The 20,944-nt window shown below is 39.1% G+C and overlaps 1 protein-coding gene across 1 annotated transcript in view; it reads left to right on the top strand.

The window, feature by feature from the left end:
• The window catches only part of HMCN1 (hemicentin 1), a 209,674-nt gene that overhangs the window by 86,670 nt on the left and 102,060 nt on the right, over positions 1-20,944 (top strand). The window contains exons 12-22 of the mRNA XM_034064292.1: positions 4,139-4,280; positions 4,977-5,104; positions 5,829-5,942; positions 7,216-7,374; positions 8,085-8,279; positions 9,163-9,261; positions 10,733-10,860; positions 12,777-12,921; positions 16,779-16,891; positions 17,465-17,624; positions 18,428-18,602. Of these exons, the coding sequence (XP_033920183.1) occupies positions 4,139-4,280; positions 4,977-5,104; positions 5,829-5,942; positions 7,216-7,374; positions 8,085-8,279; positions 9,163-9,261; positions 10,733-10,860; positions 12,777-12,921; positions 16,779-16,891; positions 17,465-17,624; positions 18,428-18,602 (1,558 nt within the window). The remainder of the gene's footprint in view (positions 1-4,138; positions 4,281-4,976; positions 5,105-5,828; positions 5,943-7,215; positions 7,375-8,084; positions 8,280-9,162; positions 9,262-10,732; positions 10,861-12,776; positions 12,922-16,778; positions 16,892-17,464; positions 17,625-18,427; positions 18,603-20,944) is intronic.

Raw genomic sequence — 20,944 nt, 5'->3', positions numbered from 1 at the left:
TCATGTACAAATCTTCTTCCCTATGCTACAAAAAACAAAGCAAAGGAAATCATATTGATCTGTCATAAAAGAAAGCCCATTCTATGTGCTGCCTTGTTGCAGGCCTTTCAGCAAGAAAACAAGATGGTTAATGAGAGACAAATGTGGCCTCACTGATTCTAGATGGTAGCTTGTTTGTTACAGCTGTGTGTATATTGACTTCTTCAGCTAATTTAATGGTTTATATGTTAAATGCAAATTCATTTCTTCATCGTCTGCTCACCTGATAATATCATTTTATGGAAATAACTGCATGAGCAATGGTGTTTTGCCAAAGCATGATGAGTAATTGCCATCTGAGACAAACAGTTTCCTAATACTGACATGAGAGGGTACAGGACCAGAGCATGCAGAATCTCTCCCAGTGTCTCTTGGCAGGATTTAAAACAAAATAAGAATAGCTGAGAAATCTCTGCACATCATGAATCACTTGAGGACAGTTCTGTAACTTGCGTCCATTTCTTTCCTCTGTCTGCCCCCGCTCCTATCTGGATTTAATTCTAGTACTTCTGGAACTGTGGTTCTGCCTTCCCCTGGTGCTTTTCCTCTGGGAGTTAAGAGATTTCAGAGCTGTTATGAAACAGGAACTATGAGGAACTTTTTGAAACACTGCAGCTTCTTATTAGATCTACTTTTAGAATCAGTGAACAGTTTGAGTTTGAAAGGACTTTAAGATCATCTAGTTCCAGCCCCCTTGCTGTGGGCATGGACACCTCACACTAAACCATGGCTCTGTCCAGCCTGGCCTTGAACACTGCCAGGGATGGAACATTCACAACCTCCCTGGGCAACCCATTCCAGTACCTCACCACCCTTACAGTAAAGAATTTCTTCCTTATATCCAGTCTAAACCTCTGCTGTTTAAGTTTCAACCCATTACCCTTTGTCCTATCACTACAGTCCCTAATGAAGAGTCCCTCCCCAGCATCCTGTAGGCCCCCTTCAGATACTGGAAGGCTGCTATGAGGTCTCCACACAGCCTTCTCTTCTCCAGGCTGAACAGCCCCAACTTTCTCAGCCTGTCTTCATATGGGAGGTGCTCCAGTCCCCTGATCATCCTCGTGGCCCTCCTCTGGACTTGTTCCAACAGTCTCATGTCCTTTTTATGTTGAGGACACCAGAACTGCACACAATACTCCAAGTGAGGTCTCACGAGAGCAGAGTAGAGGGGCAGGATCACCTCCTTTGACCTGCTGGTCACGCTCCTCTTGATGCAGCCCAGGATACGGTTGGCTTTCTGGGCTGCAAGCGCACACTGCAGCTGGCTCATGTTCATTTTCTCATTGACTAACGCCCCCAAGTCCTTCTCCAGAGGTCTGCTCTGAATCTCTTCTCTGCCCAACCTGTAGCTGTGCCTGGGATTGCTCCGACCCAGGTGTAGGACCTTGCACTTGTCATGGTTAAACTTCATGAGGTTGGCATCAGCCCACCTCACAAGCGTGTCAAGGTCCCTCTGGATGGCATTCCTTTCCTCCAGCCTATCAACCTAACCACACAGCTTGGTGTCATCGGCAAACTCGCTGAGGGTGCACTCAATTCCATTGTCCATGTCATATGACAAAGATGTTGAACAAGACCGATCCCAACACCGATCCCTGAGGGACACCATTCGTTACTGGTTTCCAGCTGGACGTTGAGCCATTGTCCACAACAATTTGTGTGTGGCCATCCAGCCAATTTGTTATCCACTGAGTGGTCCATATTTAAAATTGATGTCTCTCTAATTTAGAGACAAGGATGTCATGTGTGACAGTGCCAAATGCTTTGCACAAGTTCAGGTAGATGATGCCAACTGCTCTACCCTTGTCCCCCAGTTCCATAGCCCCATCATAGAAGGCCACCAAATTGGTCAGGCAGGATTTTCCCCTAGTAAAGCCATGCTGGCTGTCACCAAGCAGCTTGTTCTTTTTCATGTGCCCTAGCATGCCTTCTAAAAGAATCTGCTCCCAGATTTTGCCAGGCACAGAGGTGAGATTGACTGGTCTATAATTCCCCGAGTCTTCCTTTTTCCCTTCTTGAAAATGGGGTTTATATTTCCCTTTTTCCAGTCATTGGGAACTTCACCTGACCACCATGAAGGCACGAGACTCCCATGTTTCATATCTATGGGACTTTATGTGCTCCTTTGCCTTGAAGATGTAATGTGTTGAAATTAATCCATATTATCTAGTGAAGTTGGACCTGTAGAGGAACAGAAGATTGGTTAAAGTCAGCTGAGTGTGACTTAATTGCTAATATCTGTAGGCTTGCCAAACTGTATTTTCTTATGCTACTATTGATAAACCTTTTCATGTAAAAGGTGAAGAGCTCTCCTACTGTTCTTATCTGTGCTTTTGATTTGAGGTTTGGGCATTTGTAAACCGTTTTATTATTATTTAATTATCTGTCAGTCACTAATACCCTCTCATTACTGTGCTGAGATTTTAGGGAGGAATATTGTTTTCAAAGTTCTGTGTTTTGATGCCATTAGGTTACAAACATGTTGACTAAAACCCAGTGGTTTTGCCCACCAGTGAGGCAGAACTTGCCTCTCTTCTGTCCTAGAATCAGCACGATCTTCTGCAGGGAGATTCTTCCAGGCCAGAAACACTGTGATTTATTAGTTCACACTTTTTTTAAAGAAATTGTATTACAACATAGAACTTAGACAATAATTTTCTTCCTTGTAATGATAATGAAGAGAGTGTACTACTAGTTCTTCCAGAAGGGCATTTGTAGTAGCACTCTGAATTGTTTCAGTTTGCATCATGGCAGATCAAAGCAGAAAGATTTATGCTGCTTGCCTGGAACTTGCATAACGTCACACTTTCGCCTTGTCCTTGATTTATGATTACATCATCCCATAGATTTGCACGTGTTTTTTCAGCCATGAAAACATGCCAAACATCACCCAAGTTGATAGGATGGTGTAATTTCTGCTGAAGGTAATAAAAGAGAACTATTCAGAGCTGCCTTAGATTCAAGGTACCTCTGTGTTACATCAGTTTAGCCTCTTTCATGCTCACAAAAGGGAGAGTTAGGCTTAAGCTTTTCATTCTATGGCTGCACGTAGAGATTGTCTGCAGAGGAATACATGTTAATACAGTGTGCAATTAGCAATAGACAAAGCTCCCCAAAGGAAGATTGCTTCTATTGATATAATAGTAGCCAGTTTCATGCCTTAACTAAGATGAAGTAGCTGCAGTTAGTACTATGAGTTGCTACCTTTTCATCTGTTGAGTGGTATGATTCTTTTTCTAGCCACCATAAGACAGGATCAAATGTACTACAGAAGAAAATGTCAGTTGACTCAAATGGTTTTGGTGGTGTCTTTTTTCACTGAGAAAATCTGTCAAAGATAATGAATTCTGTGAAGTTCCCAAATCACACTTTTCAGGTGAAAATGCAGCTGAAATGTGTAATATTCATTGGCATTGTTAATGCTGCAGATTCAATTATCTTCAACATGACTTTGCTGTTAACATCTTTCTCTGTGTGTGCACATATATTGTGACTTATTTCCATCACTCAGGTTATATTCTTATCGTTGGTCTGCCTGAAGATTTATGCTCATTTGCTTTAATTTTCAGAGTCTGAAATTTGTCTGGCTCTGTTGCTGCTTTGCTGAGTTTTAAGCATGCTTTAAAAATTCTAAGTTGATTGTTAAATAATTACTGCATTCAAGTTGAATTCATGTGAAACCACTAATGTTCTCATAGTTTCTATTCAGAAAGATGACCTTGCATAGCTTATGCTTACGTCAGCCTGGCTTTGTCACCTTGATGGATCATATTGGTGAACTTTCTTGGTTCTGGCAGCATTTTGTCAGAATTGGTGCCCACATTTGGGAACTCTAAATTCTGCATCAGAGAGCAAACCAAACTGTGTAGGCATGTGAATTAATTTGGTCTCTGTACCCAAATCCTGACTTACTATCTTTTATAAAGGTATACATGTTTTTGTGCTGAAGAGCTGGTAGACTGTGCTAGACAAAATGAGGAAACAAGTGGTATCTGACATTAAGATTGTTTTCTCTCTATGGAGCTGTTTGAAAATGAGAATAAAATGACTATTTTCTAAATGGTTACTTTTAATTGATGCTTGTAATTTTTTTTACTAGAACCACCTAGGGTTGTCATTTCACCTAAGAATCAGACTTTTAAAGAAGGCTCTGAAGTGTCTATCAGGTGTTCTGCAACGGGTTATCCAAAGCCGACAGTAGTATGGATGCACAACGATATGTTTATTATTGGCTCAAGCAGGTAGGTGTTATGGATTTCTTTTTTTTTTTTTCTTTCCTATATGAGAAATAAATTGTAAACGCCAAAATATTCTCACTAATTCTTTCACAGGAGCCTGTGAGTTTTGGAAATAGTATCTTAACCTTTGTTTTTATAAGTCTTTAATTTCAATTTCCTCAACTATAAAATAGGAATATTTTTAGTTCTCTTCTTCAGAAGGCTTTTCACAAGATTCATTTAAAGGCTTTTCACAAAATACATTGATATTTTCTGCTAGATATAATACTAATATTGTTGTTTAGCATGGTAAAATAAACCAGCAATACTTCTGGTGCCCAGCAACAGGAGGAGGAGCAGTGAATATGAACTAAAACACAAGTTTCACCTTATCATGAGAAAGAGCTTTACGCTGAGGGTGACAGAGTAATGGAACAGGCTGCCAGGAAGATTGCGGAGTTTCACTTTCTGGAAGCATTCAAAACCTGCTTGGACATTTCCCTGTGTAACCTGCTCTGGGTGGCCCTGCCTTGGCATGGGGAGCTGGGCAAGATGATCTCCAGAGATCCCTTCCAACCCTAACGATTTTATGATTACATTATTCTGTAATACCTGCTCATAAGCCATCTGGTTATCGTGCTGCCTTTACTGTTTGTAATGTGGATGTGTTACTCTTTTTTATTTAACTAATCAAGTTTTTTGTCCCCTGTGTGTTCACAGGTATAGGTTGACCCCAGAAGGCACCTTAGTCATAAGAAAGGCAATTCCAAAAGATGCAGGAATTTATGGATGTTTGGCAAGTAACTCAGCTGGGACAGCGAAACAAATATCCACTCTTACATACATTGGTAAGTAAAAGAAACTGTAGGGAAATTAAAAAGCAAACTAATACATTGTTAAGGAGGAACTGTTAAAATTAGTAGAACATACTGGTAGGAATAGGAATAGGAAAAATGTAGAAAATATGATGAATATTTTACAGAAGTCCCTTTGGTTTTCTGTTCAAATCTGACTAGTATTGTTAAATGACATTTGGGGCTTCATGTTTCTTATGCTGTTTTTAAGAAAAATAAATAAATAACAGGTATTAAAGTGAGGTAGGCTTGCAAACCTGAGCAGGCCTTTGGAAAAGGAATTGTGAAATTTCTGTGAAATTCTTGTAGCATGCTTAACACTACAGAGTCCAAATTGTCTAAATTATCATGTAAATTGTCCAAAGTGTAATCTAAACACTATGTTAATGTGTTAATAGCAGGGTATTAAAATGGCCAACAGCTGGCTGGAGAAGGAGAATGGCTTTTAACCTTTTTACTTTCTGTATGATGAAACTTTTCTGATTCTGTCCTTAAATTCTTTGCATGTTCTGCTCGTGATCTAGGTGCTCTGGGTAGACTTTATTTTTTCATGTTTGCCAGTGTTTATCTCTCACCTTACATGATTTTTAGGCTTGTTTGACTTTAAATGCAAATATTCTTCCATATAAAAGAGAAACTCAGTATTTCATTGTTTATGTCTTAAAATGGTGTATGCTCTTGATGAGCAACCGATTTTTTCTATACTGTGTTTTTTTAGAGGGCCCCACATTGACCGTAGTTCAAAGTGAAATTCTGGTTGCTCTTGGAGACACAACTATTATGGAGTGTAAACCAACTGGCATTCCACAACCCCAAGTTAAATGGTTTAAAGGTACATTCATTACTGTGTGTTTAGTATATTTGTGTTAGCAGGAGTAATGATCTTGAAGTGTCTTCATTTTCTCAAAAATATAGTATTCAGGCAGTGACTGACCTGTGAAATTCTCTGAATCTAGAGGATATGGAACTTGATCTCTAGGGCATAAATTCTTGCTCCTGTTTAAGTACAGTGAATTAACATGCTGTAGCATAATTATTTATAATAGTAACAATAATGGTAAAAAAAGCTGAGCCTCTTACCTACTTAAACAATGTTCATTCTTCTGTCAGAAAATGTTTAGCTAAATGACACAAAAAACAGAAGTATTTTTTCTGGTTTTCCTATTGGACATTTCCCCAAATTCCTTTGAAATACATTGGGAATTTTAGTGTGTTCCTTCTTCATAATTCAGAGGTATCTACTATAATTTCTTTAGTAATGTGCATATTTGGTATCAGAACTGCAGGAGTTTTTACAGAGTTAAATGGGAGCCAGAGAATCCCATGTATCCCACTGAACATTTATTCTCAGAAAAGGCAGCTGGTTCCTGTGTGTGATTGTATAAACCACCTGCTGATTTTCTGGAAAACCAGTCATGTTGTTAGGTAGATATTTCCACCAGATAGCTTATCTAGTCCAGTATTTCATCTCAGACAACAGCTGGAGGGAAGCACAAAACTCTCTGTGGTCTGTTTGCAAATAACCTTCCCTCAAAGGAAGCTTATTCTGAACTCATTGAAGTTAATGAATGGCTTGTATTTTAAAGCAGAGTCAGCAGACATTTGATATTCATCCCAAAATGTACATCTGGGGCAATTCTGAATGTTACACTTCAGGACTGTGTCTCCTGCTGATCTTGAGAGGTAGCAGAGCTGTTTTCTAGGTTTGTGGAGCTTCCAACTTGGTACAGAGCTGGCAGAGAAGTGGCTGTCATAGAATTATAGAATAGTTAGGGTTGGAAAGGATCTTAAGATCATCTAGTTCCAATCCCCCTGCCATGGGCCTATGTAGCCTCTAATTTGGGAAGTACAGCCTGGCACACTGTCAATGCTTACTTGCATTTGTGTTCCCCTTGTGAAACAAATCAGCAAACAAATAAATAAAAAATATTGTATCTAATGTAGTAATGAATTTTTCTGTGCAGTTGAGAGGAAGTCAGAGCATTCATCTGCTGAAAGAATACAGCCATACTGCAAACCAATCTCAAGCTTGGACACTGTTTTGTTGGAATAATTTTGATAAATACCCTGTTATATTTCAGTTACTTTTTTCTGTCTGGACTTAGGTGACTTAGAATTGAGGCCATCAGCATTTCTCATTATTGATATTCATCGGGGTCTTTTGAAGATCCAGGAAACACAAGACCTGGATGCTGGTGACTATACCTGTGTAGCTACCAATGATGCAGGGAGAGCTTCTGGAAAGATAACTCTAGATGTTGGTTGTAAGTAGCTTGCAATCTAGACAGTAAATACTCTAATTTCAGAGTTTTCCCATCGGTCAACGGTTCCTTGGTTATCTGAACATCTCTCACAAATAGTGATTACTAAGCTGTTTCCTTGTCCTATTTGGGCTCCAGCTTTCCTCCACTCTTATTTCTTTTGTGAAGTATAAAAGTTATGAGGAGGAAGGGAGAGGCAGAGGAGAAGAAAACTGTTAAAACCTCAACCTAACATAGCTGTCAAATAGACAATGCTATCACACTAACTGAAGTTACTATGTAAGTTTTCTATAACTTAGCCCTTCCTCTCCTCTTTTCTTAACTTCTAACTGTTTTTGGCCTGACACATCATGTCGTGTTAAATGCATGTTCCTATCAGGCCCATAGAATTTCTGAAGCAATGAGCAATGCTGTTAGGAGATGAATAACTTAACGATGCTAGCACTTGAGTATACACTTTCATCTGATGGTGGTAGTTGTATCTTCATTTTTGTGAGATGTTTAGCCTACTTCTGACCTCCCCATTGTAAGTACAGAGCATATAAGGCTGCTTTTGTAAGGTGTTGCTAGAGTTGTGAAACTGTTGTTTGAAGAATTGTGCATATGGGACATAAATTTGGGTTGTCAGTAATGTAAGCTGAATGCTAATGTCTTGTTGCAACCTCAATTCACATTGTTTATTTTGTTTCTTTTTTTCCCCCCTTCCCTACCAGCTTCCCCAGTTTTCACACAGGAACCCAGTGATGAATCTGTGGATATTGGCTCAAACATCACACTGCCATGCTATGTTCAAGGTTACCCAGAACCAAAGGTTAAATGGAGGCGGTTAAATGGTGCTTCCCTTTTCTCAAGACCATTTGCAGTTAGTTCTGTCAGTCAACTCAGAACAGGAGCTCTGTCTATTACTAGTAGGTAGACTGAACTTAAAAAAAAAATATTCCAGAACGAAATATGACACACGCAGCACAATTAAGTTGCTACAATACTTTATAAGATTGTTAAATTTGCAAAAAGAATGGATTTTTGTCAGAGATTGTATTCCTGATACTGTCTTCATTGCTTCTGAAACACAGTTCATTTTCCCATGAATTGCGGATTCAGTTATGTGTGGTCATTGGCCTCACTGTTCTTCATAGAAATTATTGCACCTTTGTCCTTTGGTTTTTGTGGGGTTTTTTTGTCTGATTTTTTGTTTTGTTTTGCTTTTTTCTTTTTGCAAATTGTGTCTGAACTGGTTTTAGACAAGTCCTAATTCAGGTAATATCTAAAAATCCTCTAAGTGGTTTTGTGATTTTGGTTTCTTATTACATTTTAGTCACTCTTATGCTTAATGGTGTTATCCTGATTTCTTAATTAGCTTTTTTATTCCTTTTTTAGACATAATCAGATTGGGTGAAGTTAATTCCTCTCTACTGGACATACAGTGCAGAAGCTCTTTTGTACTATTTTGTTGGTGTCTCTTCACATACAGACACATTGCTCTATGTAATAAGCAATATTCAGTAGTCAGTGCACTATATGATAGTCTGTGTATTTCTTATACACATTGGTATCTATTAAATTATATGTCATAGATAAAACAATAAAAAGTATCCTGTATATTTATATAACGGGTTTTGTTACTCTAGTGCTCATATAGTCATTGCTTCTCTACTTGATGACAATGGAAAAGAACCATCTGGCTGAATCAAAATATTTAACTGAGAAATAAAATGATAAGGTATCTATGTATTGCACTTTCCAATATCATTTCAGATGCTGCAATCAGATTTACTTTTTTTCATCCTCTAGATTTATGGGTCAGTGATGAAGGAACTTACATCTGTGAAGCTGAGAACCAGTTTGGGAGGATTCAGTCACGGCCAGCCATGATCACAGTAACTGGACTGGGTAAGACTGATTAATATCAGTGACAGGAAAGAAAGGGGAGACTGGCAGCATTTTGATATCTGGAGTACACTGAAAGAGCCAACAGTTGGTGGTGTTTATATAAAATAAAGATGTTTGTGGGTTACATTCATACATCATGACATATTTATGCTATATTTGCACATATGTATGTACACACAAATAGAATCAGAATACACTTGTGTGGAATATTTAACTGATTTGAGCGAATCTTGCATGTTAAAACATTATCTTCTGACTGACTACATTAATTTGAATTAATTCCATCTACACTTTATAACATGGAGCTTAAAAAATAATTTATCATGTCTTCTGTTTCTTCTTCCCAAGTAAATTTATTCAGGAATGAAAAATCACCATAATAATGAATGCTAGTGATGATTTTTTTGCCATTTAAAAAAAACCCCAAAAGGCAGCTATGAACTTGCTTAGATCAGTGGGTTGATATAAATGTGAAGAAATCTTAGTAATCCAAGAAGACAGTAAATGTCTAGCTTTAACAACAGCTGTGTTATTAAGGAGTTGTTTATTATCTTAGTCAGACAATTGGCAATAAAAAGAAAAATAATGCTATGGAATGTATACATTTGTGGGAGGGTATGAACAGAGTCCAACTGCCATCAAAGAAACCATTTGTTAACTTAAAACACAGAGTGGGAATCTGTAATGCTAGTAGTGTTTAATAAATGTGATTTTACCTATTTAAAAGTGTTATTTGATTCCCACTACTTAAAATCATTTGACCAAGCATGTGCTCAGGAATGCTTTCTATTGATTCCTTACAGAGAATGCGGAGTTTTCTGTGGGGCTGTTGACCTCTATTCTAACCTTTTAAAATGTTATGCCCAAAGGAAATCACCACTTCTTTTTTTTTTTTTTTTTTTTTCCCTCTCCAAACCTGCTACTTCTGTTCTTTGGTATTTTGCCCAAGTAAGGGAAAATAATATATCAACTTGGTATCAGGGGAGCATGAGTTTTCAGGGAAATGCTGGTTTGAATCCAATTTCAGCTAGACAACATCTTCACTTTCTGCCATTCTTTAATCTTCAGATCACTATATGTGCATTCCTCCAGCTTCCTTTCTGTCCCATGCTACCCACCCCTTAATTCGTTTCTTTTTTTTTCCTGCCTCTATTGTTGACAATTCAGATATCAGAATCCCATCTTCTATTTTTTGTCATAAAACTGAGTGTATTGGAACTCTCATGCTCTTTGTTGGTAGCAATGTTTTTTTCTTAACCCTTTTTTTCTTTCTATTTACACTGTATAGTTTTCACTGTAGGAAAAAATTCTTGCTCTATGTTTGTATAGTACCTTATGCAAGAACACCTTTGTCTGATGCTGCTACATGTAGCATTAGTAACAGGACTAATAATAAAAATTCAAATTTAGTATTTTTCATGAATACAGAAACATTCATAATAACATTTTCTAATTGTTTCTCTTGTTCAAGTTACACCTCTGATTGGAATAAGTCCAGCCACAGCCAATGTAATTGAGGGGCAGCAGCTCACTTTGCCATGTGTATTGCTTGCTGGGAACCCCATTCCAGACCGCAGGTGGATTAAAAACAGTATGGTGGTAAGACTGTTTCCTCTAAGCTTTATTGGCAGAGTAAATCTACAACTGACATTTCAAGCCACAATAACAACTTGGTTTAATTCACCAAAGCTGATGTACAAATATACAGATAGGTTTTAAGCTTTCAAATAAAAATGCCTCCTGAGGTTGAATTGGCTCACTGGAAGCAAGGATCCAGTGTCATTGAACGGATTACAGCAGACAACCACCACTCAGTAGGAACTGTTACCTCCTGAGGAGAAACCAGTTGGCTGTACCTGTAAGGCAATGGCTGCTTCCGAGTCTATACAAGCGCTGTCATTCAGAGTACAGCCATTCCCCTGAGAAATGAGTTTATTACTGTTCATAATATGGAAGTGGAAGTGTGGCATCCTGATGGTTAGGCTTCATTGATCACTGCCCATTCTTGGAAATATTTAAGTCTGAAGCATAGATGAGGATATAGGAGATGGTAGTGGGAGAAGTAAAGGTCTAAAAAAGAACTTGGAACCAAAGTGTTTGTGAATTGTCCTTTTATCTTCTATCTTACTTTAAAAGCAGTTTTATATGTCCTTGTTAACTCTTGAAGTAACTATTTCAGCCTTCGGCTCTGAATATAGGAATGCTAGTGGAATATACCTACCAGAATGACAAAAGAATAAAATTTTTCAGATTTAAGTTTTTTTAACTTTATGACTTTCATTGTTCCTGATGGAATGAGATAAATGTCAGTATCCCTATACCATATACTCTTTTCCTAGTGGTGCACTGCTCTGGGCATGAAAAAAAGTGTTTTCTTTCCCTCTTGGGAGTATACCATTGCCAGATTATATCCTGTAGACAGAAAGGTGTTGTAGACACTACACTTTACTAGCAGCCAAACACAGATTTTAACATCTATATGAAGCTTTGCCTGCTAATATCTCCCTAAAGCCCCTGCTCCACAGTTTAAATTAAAATATTATAGAAATTTTTATTTTATTTATCAACACTGGGCAGAACCCTGGCACAACCTGAGCATTCACTTGCTAGAATTTTTTGCTCAGTCTTTGTATCACTGCAAATCATTGGCCTTTTTTCAGACTGTGTAAGTGCAAGAAGCACAGGTTGTAACTTCTGTGAGAAATACTGGCAGGATCCTCCTTGTTGAATTGCTAATTCCTCTGTATAGCAGTGCTTGTTCCTTGTAATTGTAAGCTCTTGGCAGAAGCTACACTCCAAGGACAGTGTTGGGGTAAATTATGTTTAGAGAAGAATGCAGCTTTTTCTGAGCACAGCATGACTGGAACCATTTTGCATTCTAACAACCTTTCTGTACAGCAAGTCTGTGTTGCTGAGTTAATGAATTTTTGGGGTGTTGCTATAATGTACATAACTTAAACCCTGCTCTTTGATGAAAGTTGGAACTTTTCTTATGTTCCACAGTGGTATGTATCAGAGCTGATCTCTTCTACTTGATGGATATGGCAAGTTAAAGAAGGTTAAAGAAGGATCTCTCTGTGGAAGAATGATGAGCCATTGCTCTCATCAAGAGCTGATCTATGATCAAACTGTGTAACCAGTATTGAGTAACCAAATTGACTAACCAAATAAACTGGAGTAACTAATAAAAACTGCAGTAAATTAATCCATCTAAATTTCTTTTGCTTCAGTGTACGATTTTAAGCATGAGTGGCAGTTCTGTATGTGCTGTGGCAGAGCAGAGTTGCTGTTTCATATCTGAATCTCGTTCCAGCAGTAAATACTAGGTGCTACCAAAATTCTTGTTTAAAATTAGCTTTTTATGAAAGATGGAAAGTAGGAAAGGTTCTAGTAAAATTCTCCAGGAACACATTTTTAAGAACTTGAAATGGTCAAGTAAACTTATGCTGCATCTCAAAGTAAATATTATTGATGAGTATTTTCTTCAGTAAAATGTTACATCACTCTTTTGGCAGCTTGTTCCCAATCCCTACATTAATGTGCGCAGTGATGGAAGCCTCCACCTTGAAAGAGTTCGGCTACAGGATAGTGGTGATTATACCTGCATGGCAAGTAATGTTGCTGGGACAAGCAACAAAACTACTACTGTTAATGTGTATGGTAAGGAATACTGTCTTATTGTTTTTGTGCCAAATGTAAGATGACAGTGCATTTTTTGCTACCAGGACCTTTCCCCCAAGCTTTTTTGTTAGTTATGCTAATTTCTCAAATGTCATCTTTTGTAACGCTACATTCTAAATTAACATGGTGGGAAATTTGATCCACTGCACAGGAAAGAACCAAATGGTTGAGACTTTTTAAAATAAAATTAAAATAACACCATTTGGCGTTTGCAAAAGATTCTCATTTTTATGCATTTACAAAGGCTGGACTTTGCAGTCTTCATGTCTACCTTTATTAACGGAACAGGCACAAGTGGAAGTTTACTGGCAAACAATGACAAGTGCTGTCTGGTGGTTTCATAACTGATGTAAAGAGGCACAACCCATAGGAGAATTAGAACAAAAATGAATAATGAGTTAAGAAAAATGTGTTTAGTTGGTGGTTGGTTCCCCTCCACCTCCCTTTTTTTCTTTAATTAAAACACACCAAAGATTACACTGACAGCAAGACAAAGTGTTAGCATTGTGGTAACCTGTCTGAGATTCAGCTGAGCATATTTGTCTTAACTCTCTGGAAGGTCACAACCACTTCATGGTTTACAGCCTGAAATTTTCTGATGTGTTAAATTAGTCATCGGAGATCTATTTTAAGCTTCATTGAACTTGCTGGAACATTCTTTTATGCTAAGGCTGGCTATTATTTTTCAATACAAGCAAGCACTCAGTGATAAGCTTAGTCTTCCATGTCAGCACTAGTTTTTGGATACTTCATAACTTGAGAGCAGAAAGAAATATATTTGTATGGCTTTGGAAAGATCTCATTTTTGATATTACGGACTTAAAGCTGATCTTTTTTTCTGTTTTAAATTCAAAGTCAGCTCTGATAATTAGGGGAACTGTAGCTGTTGTTATCTCTCATTACAGATTTTATGAAATGATCTGGTATTTTTATTCAAGTTCGTTTAACAGACAGTCTCAGCAGAAATCATCACTGGAGTTAGCAAAACTTTGTAGTATTTATAACAAAGAGTGTGATTGGCTCTTCACTTTCACGTCATAGAATCATAGAATCATAGAATAGTTAGGATTGGAAAGGACATCAAGATCATCTAGTTCCAACCCCCCTGCCATGGGCAGGGACACCTCACACTAAACCGTATCACCCAAGGCTTCATCCAACCTGGTCTTGAACACTGCCAGGGATGGAGCATTCACAACCTCCCTGGGCAACCCATTCCAGTACCTCACCACCCTAACAGTAAAAAATATCTTCCTTATATCCAGTCTAAACCTCTGCTGTTTAAGTTTCAACCCGTTACCCCTTGTCCTATCACTACAGTCCCTAATGAAGAGTCCCTCCCCAGCATCCTGTAGGCCCCCTTCAGATACTGGAAGGCTGCTCTGAGGTCTCCACACAGCCTTCTCTTCTCCAGGCTGAACAGCCCCAACTTTCTCAGCCTGTCTTCATACACGAGGTGCTCCAGTCCCCTGATCATCCTCATGGCCCTCCTCTGGACTTGTTCTAACAGCACCATGTCCTTTTTATGTTGAGGACACCAGAACTGCACACAATACTCCAAGTGAGGTCTCACGAGAGCAGAGTAGAGGGGCAGGATCACCTACTTTGACCTGCTGGTCACACTCCTCTTGATGCAGCCCAGGATACGGTTGGCTTTCTGGGCTGCAAGCGCACACTGCAGCTGGCTCATGTTCATTTTCTCATTGACTAACACCCCCAAGTCCTTCTCCAGAGGTCTGCTCTGAATCTCTTCTCTGCCCAACCTGTAGCTGTGCCTGGGATTGCTCCTACCCAGGTGTAGGACCTTGCACTTGGCATGGTTAAACTTCATGAGGTTGGCATCAGCCCACCTCACAAGTGTGTCAAAGTCCCTCTGGATGGCATTCCTTCCCTCTAGCGTATCAACAGAACCACACAGCTTGGTGTCATCGGCAAACTTGCTGAGGGCACACTCAATTCCACTGTCCATGTCAGTGACAAAGATATTAAACAAGACCGATCCCAACAGCGATCCCTGAGGGACACCACTCATTACTGGTCTCTAGCCGGACATTGAACTGTTGACCACAACTCTCTGATTGCGACCATCCAGCCAGTTCTTTATCCACCGAGTGGTCCACCTATCAAATTGATGACACTCCAATTTAGAGACAAGGATGTCATGTGTGACAGTGTCAAACGCTTTGCACAAGTTCAGGTAGATGACGTCAACTGCTCTGTTCCTGTCCATCACTTTTGTAGCCCCGTCATAGGCCACCAAATTGGTCAGGCAGGATTTTCCCCTAGTAAAGCCATGCTGGCTGTCACCAAGCACCTTGTTCTTTTTCATGTGCCCTAGCATGCCTTCTAAAAGAATCTGCTCCCAGATTTTGCCGGGCACAGAGGTGAGACTGACTGGTCTGTAATTCCCCGGGTCATCCATTTTCACCTTCTTGAAAATGGGGGTTATATTTCCCTTTTTCCAGTCATCAGGAACTTCACCTGTCTGCCATGATTTTTCAGATATGATGGCCAGTGGCTTTGCAACTTCATTCGCCAGCTCCTTCAGAACCCGCAGATGGATTTCACCAGGTCCCATGGACTTGTGTACATTCAGGTTCTTAAGATGGTCTCGAACCAGATCCTCATGTACAGTGGGCCCAAGGTCTAAGTTTTCACAGTCCCTGTGTCTGCCTTCCAAGACTCGGGTGCTGCGGTCAGAGCCATTGCCAGTGAAGACTGAGGCAAAGAAGCCATTCAGAACCTCAGCCTTCTCCAAGTCCTGTGTAGCCAGTTCTCCTGAAAGCTTCCGGAGGGGGCCTAGATTGTCCTTTGTCTGTTTTTTAGCCACTATATACGTATAAAATCCCTTCCTGTTATCTTTAACATTCCTTGCCAAGTTTAGCTCCAACTGGGCCTTAGCTTTCCTAACTTGGTCCCTAACTACCTGGACAACATCCCTGTATTCATCCCAGGCCACCTGTCCTTGTTTCCACCTTTTATAAGCCTCTTTTTTCCTGTGAATTTTTCTCAGCAGCTCCTTATCCATCCAAGGAGGTCTCCTGGCCCTCCTGCTGCACTTCCTTCTAGTTGGGATGCAACACTCCTGAGCTTGTAGCAGGTGATCCTTGAATAGTAACCAAGAGTCTTGGGCCCCCTTACACTCAAGGGCTATATCCCATGGAACCTTGTTAAGCATGTTCCTGAAGAGGCCAAAGTTTGCTCTCTTGAAGTCCAGGGCAGTGAACTTACTGCATGCTCTTCTCACTGTCTTGAGGACCTCGGATTCAACCATCTCGTGATCACTGCATCCAAGACTTCCCTGGAGAGTCACATTTCCAACGATCCCTTCCCTTCTGGTGAGCACGATGTCGAGCAGGGCACCTCTCCTCGTCGGCTCCTTTATTGCTTGCAGAAGGAAGTTGTCTTCCACACAATCGAGAAACCTCCTGGTCAAAACGTTTTCCATCAATGAAAATTGACTCAGCACCAAAAATGCTGAATCCATTCTCATGAAAGGTACAGTCAGAGGATACTGGACAAAAACTTTCTGAAACTATTTCAATCAGGTATGTGAAATACCTGCAGTTAGTTTAAAACTGTGTGTACTTAATCCAATGATCAGTCTGTGGCTGACATGTTTTGACATGAACAGGTACCTTTTCTGTCATGAAAGACTGCAGAGTGGAAGGGAAAGTGGATGGTCACTGTCAGTGCTAGGAGGCAGAGGAGGCTGAAAATTCCCAAGTGCTGCTGCCTGTATGAAGTAGTAATTGAATTTAAGTATTTTATTGTAAGATTTGTACCATGGTTTGAAATGTTTTCTACACGTGTTTAATATTTGCATTTATTTTTAGTTCTGCCTGTTATTCAGCATGGACAGCAGATATTCAGCACTATTGAAGGAATCCCAGTAACATTACCATGCAAAGCAAGTGGAGTTCCTAAGCCGTCTATTGTCTGGTCTAAGGTAATTTCTCAGTTTTGAGCTGTTCATGGTGAAAGATCGTGAATTGAACCATAATTTAGTTGTCATAAAAACTAAATGCAAGAAACATGGTGGAAAGCATCAGTTCTGAGAGAACTAGAAATCTCCCTTTACTCATATCTGCCTTTGTTACTCAGAGTAGTGCTTTCTGGCCATGGCCCAGCGATAGGTCAATGTTCTAGTCTTTGGAAGTGTTTGCTTATTACTGTATCTTTATGTTTTTAACACTATAGAAATTGTTCATATTCCTGTTATGAGTTTATAATTTGAGATTAGGCAACCTGCCAAAGGTTGAAAGTTTAGTTTTGGTTTTGAGCTTTACTTTAAGATGACATTTTTCTCTGAGGAGACTGTGTCTAATAGTGGCATTCTGGGGTTAACCTGAACTTTTCCATCCTTTCTTTGACAAGATGCCCAGTGAGAAGGACCTCAGCCTTTTCGGGAATTTTTCTGAAAGTCAGTCTTCCTTAGATTTTAATGTATTACTGTAAACTTCAGTTTTTATTGAATTATATCCAGGCACTCTGGACTTCAATGTTTTTTTTCTTTCCACAGAAAGGAGAGGTAATTCTTTCCAGCAATGAGAAATTTTCTGCAGGGTCTGATGGAAGTCTGCATGTAGTTTCACCAGGGGACGAAGAAACTGGGGAATATGTGTGCACTGCAACAAATGCTGCTGGTTATGCTACACGAAAAGTCCAGCTGACAGTTTATGGTATAGATGAACTGAAATCAAATATAATGTTTTTGTCTCTCTCCCCTCATTGCATTCTGCTTTAGACAGTAACACCCATGCCAGTGGATTGTGAAGTAGGATACCCACCATGCAAATGGGATTTAAACTAATCTCTAATTTGTGCTTTTGACTCTATCCTAGATCCTAGATCACTGGATCCACATACTAGGCATTCTTATAAATGGCTGACACTGAAAGGCCGAAACTTCAGGCATTACGATTCTTTCAAGATTTCCTGATACCTTTTATCTTGAATTCAGGGACTAGGATCTTGGGCTGATCATAATTTCATCTTTTATGGAAATGGATAAGAAGTATCTGTATAGGAATAGAATTTGCTTACTACCATCTTTCAATATTATAAAAAAAATAAAAATTCAGGTGTAGGCTTGCTTTGCAAGGCTTTTATGACCTTTTATTGGTGCTGTAGTGTAACACAGTTCAGGTATTGTTTAAAAATGAGAATGTCTATGCAACACAGGGTTCAGCATATGCATGAGCTCCATGTGTATGTTGCTATGCAGCTTTTTGGGTAAATAGTGCAGTCTCACTGGTATTTGCGGTATCATATGCAGGCATCAGCCAGTGTTTGAGCTACAGGGACTGTACGTCAGTGTTACAATGATTTTTGCCTGTTGCAGACATGCCATAAAAAAATGGGATTGCAATGTTAAATACCTGACTGAAAAAATAGAAGTTTAATTTGCAGTGAAATTGAATGCTGTTATGTTTGTACAAATACATATATTAATTGCAGCTTCCTAACATGTTCTATGTCATAGTGAAACCTAGAGTATCCAGGCCTGGAGACCAGCAAGCAAATACATATGATAAACCCATAGAAATCTCAGTAATTGCAGGGGAAGATATCACACTTCCATGTGAAGTGAAGAGCCTGCCACCTCCCATAATTACCTGGGCCAAAGAAATGCAGCTCATATCTCCATTCTCTCCAAGGTAACAATGTTTGGTGTTAAAGAAAAGTGAAATTGCATCTAAGCTAAGATTTTGGAAGACTGTATAATTTCTAATTGCCACAGGATCAGTCAAAATGTATTAAGTTGTCCTGCATGAGGACCCTGTTTTATTAAGTCTTAGGACTCTTTCCCAAACTAAGCATACTTATCTTTACAAAGTAATACTAAGACCAGGAACTACTATACAGCTTCAATTCCAGTGTGTTTATATGCAATCTCAAGAGTCCAAGATAAGGTGATCCTGTTACATCTATACTGCAGTGATGTACAGAGACCCACATAGTCTGTGCATGATTATAAAGGTTTAAAAACTGTTTTTCTTTTGTTAAGTACTTAATATTTATGCTTGGGGAGCATTGCCTGTTAATCATATGAGGTCTGGGCTGCCTGCAGAATACAGATGCTGATAAATGTTTAGGAGTTCTTACAAGGGCTCATTTCTCACCATTTTTTTGAATTTAGAAACTCTCCAGGCATTCTTGAACATGTGAAAACATAACTAAATGCTCATAAAAATATTAGGTTGACAGCCTTGGAGAATGAATAGGTGGGGACCATCTTGTATACAGCATGGGCCACAGTGTTGGAGCTTTTCCTTATTATTTTAGTCTGGTAAGAGAGAAGACAAGTAGGTGATCACTCTCTGTGTGCTCTCAGTTGAAGTGCCAGATCACAGGGTATGCTAGTGCATTCTAGTCTTCAAGATACCTCAGGAGAGGTGAAGGCTACAGCTGTATTCATAAATCAGGAAATGGAAATACTGGCAAAATGCACATTGTAGCAGTTGCTGTGCCTGTTGTTGTGTCCCTCAGTGATTCAAGTGGAGGGAATCAGACTGTGTCTGAGCTGAATTAAGGAATTGTACAGACCCCAGGGTAAGCATGTTTCTCTTTTGGCCAAATCTGCCACCTCAAATGCATCCATTCCAGTGAGTCTGTGACAGCCTCAGCAACTAATAGCTGCTGAGCCACCAGATTTGGTAAAGGTTGCTTGTATTCAAAGACTTGATTTGTTAGTAATCTGTGGAATTTTCTTATGTTCTGCAAGCACACTGCATGCACTAATGGCTCTGCCTTCTTGGTTACTTACTTGTCCTCATCTTCCCTCAGGAGACATTGATAGATTAGACTACTTGCTCATAGCTGTCGTGGAGAGATCCAAGTTGTCCAGGGTAACAGAAGTCCAGCTCACCCATTCCAGAAAATTGTTTACAGATGTCAGCAAAAGTTAAAGAACTAGCCCAAAAAAAATCGTTTGAGACCACCCAAAGATCATGTTAGAATCTGACCAGTAAACAAAAGAAGACTGAAATTAGAAATGAAGGAACTTTTATCACAAAGCAAATGTAATTAGTGCACAAAATAATGGAAGATATCTGCTGGGTTTATTAAGGAAAAAAAACAAATGAAGAAGCAAACAAGCAACAAAAAAAAAATCCACAAAAATAATCCAACCAAAAAAAAAAAAAAAAGGAAATCCCTCCAAAAAAAACCAAAAACCAAACCCAAACACTTCCCATCCAACCTGGCCTTGAACACTGCAAGGGATAAGGTAGTCACAGCTTCTCTGGGCAAACTGTGCCTTACCATTTTCACAATGAAGAGTTTCTTCTTGATGTCTAGTTTAAATTTACTCTCCATCATCCTAAAGCCATTACTCCTTCTTCTATCACTACATGCCCTTTTAAAAAGCTCCTCTTCATCTTTCTTATAGGAGTAATTTTTTATTCCCTCCTCATTTATTTTCCCTGTCTCTGTTACTTTAGTCTCCTACATAAGAAGATTTTGGCTTTGCTGGCCACTATATCTTGTAATGTCAAAGGCCACAACCAGAACTGTAATAAAAATTAATGCTATCTAATGAACTATTTACTGGTGAAGAATGACAATTTATGTAAACACCGAAGTGGTACTTTCAAATCAGAATCCTCTTTGGAATTCTCTCCTCCATCTTGAATCAACATAACATCTTTTTGTGAGTGAAGTAGTATCAAAAATGCTTTAACTTTCTGACCCTGGTGGCCTGGGCTAAGCAATAATATTTGACAGGAGGTTGAAGAGCTCCATTTTTATATGTGTTTGTTGTTGTTGGTTTTGTGGTTAGGTTTTTTTGTTTTCCCTCCATTTCTAGAAACAAGATTGATTTTAATATGTCCTGTAAGTAGCTAGAACAAATTTTATAATTTGGATCTTACATTTTAGATATTTGCTGTGTACTCTGAACGTAGGGGATCAGAAAAGAGTTAGACAAAATGAGTAAATGTATATCATATTTTAGTAATATGGTCAGTGTGCCCTGTAGAATGGTGTTGCTTTAGCTTGT

Source organism: Melopsittacus undulatus, chromosome 6 (assembly GCF_012275295.1).
Source record: "Melopsittacus undulatus isolate bMelUnd1 chromosome 6, bMelUnd1.mat.Z, whole genome shotgun sequence".
Classification (NCBI taxonomy): domain Eukaryota; kingdom Metazoa; phylum Chordata; class Aves; order Psittaciformes; family Psittaculidae; genus Melopsittacus; species Melopsittacus undulatus.
This window is presented reverse-complemented; position numbering and strand designations above follow the sequence as displayed.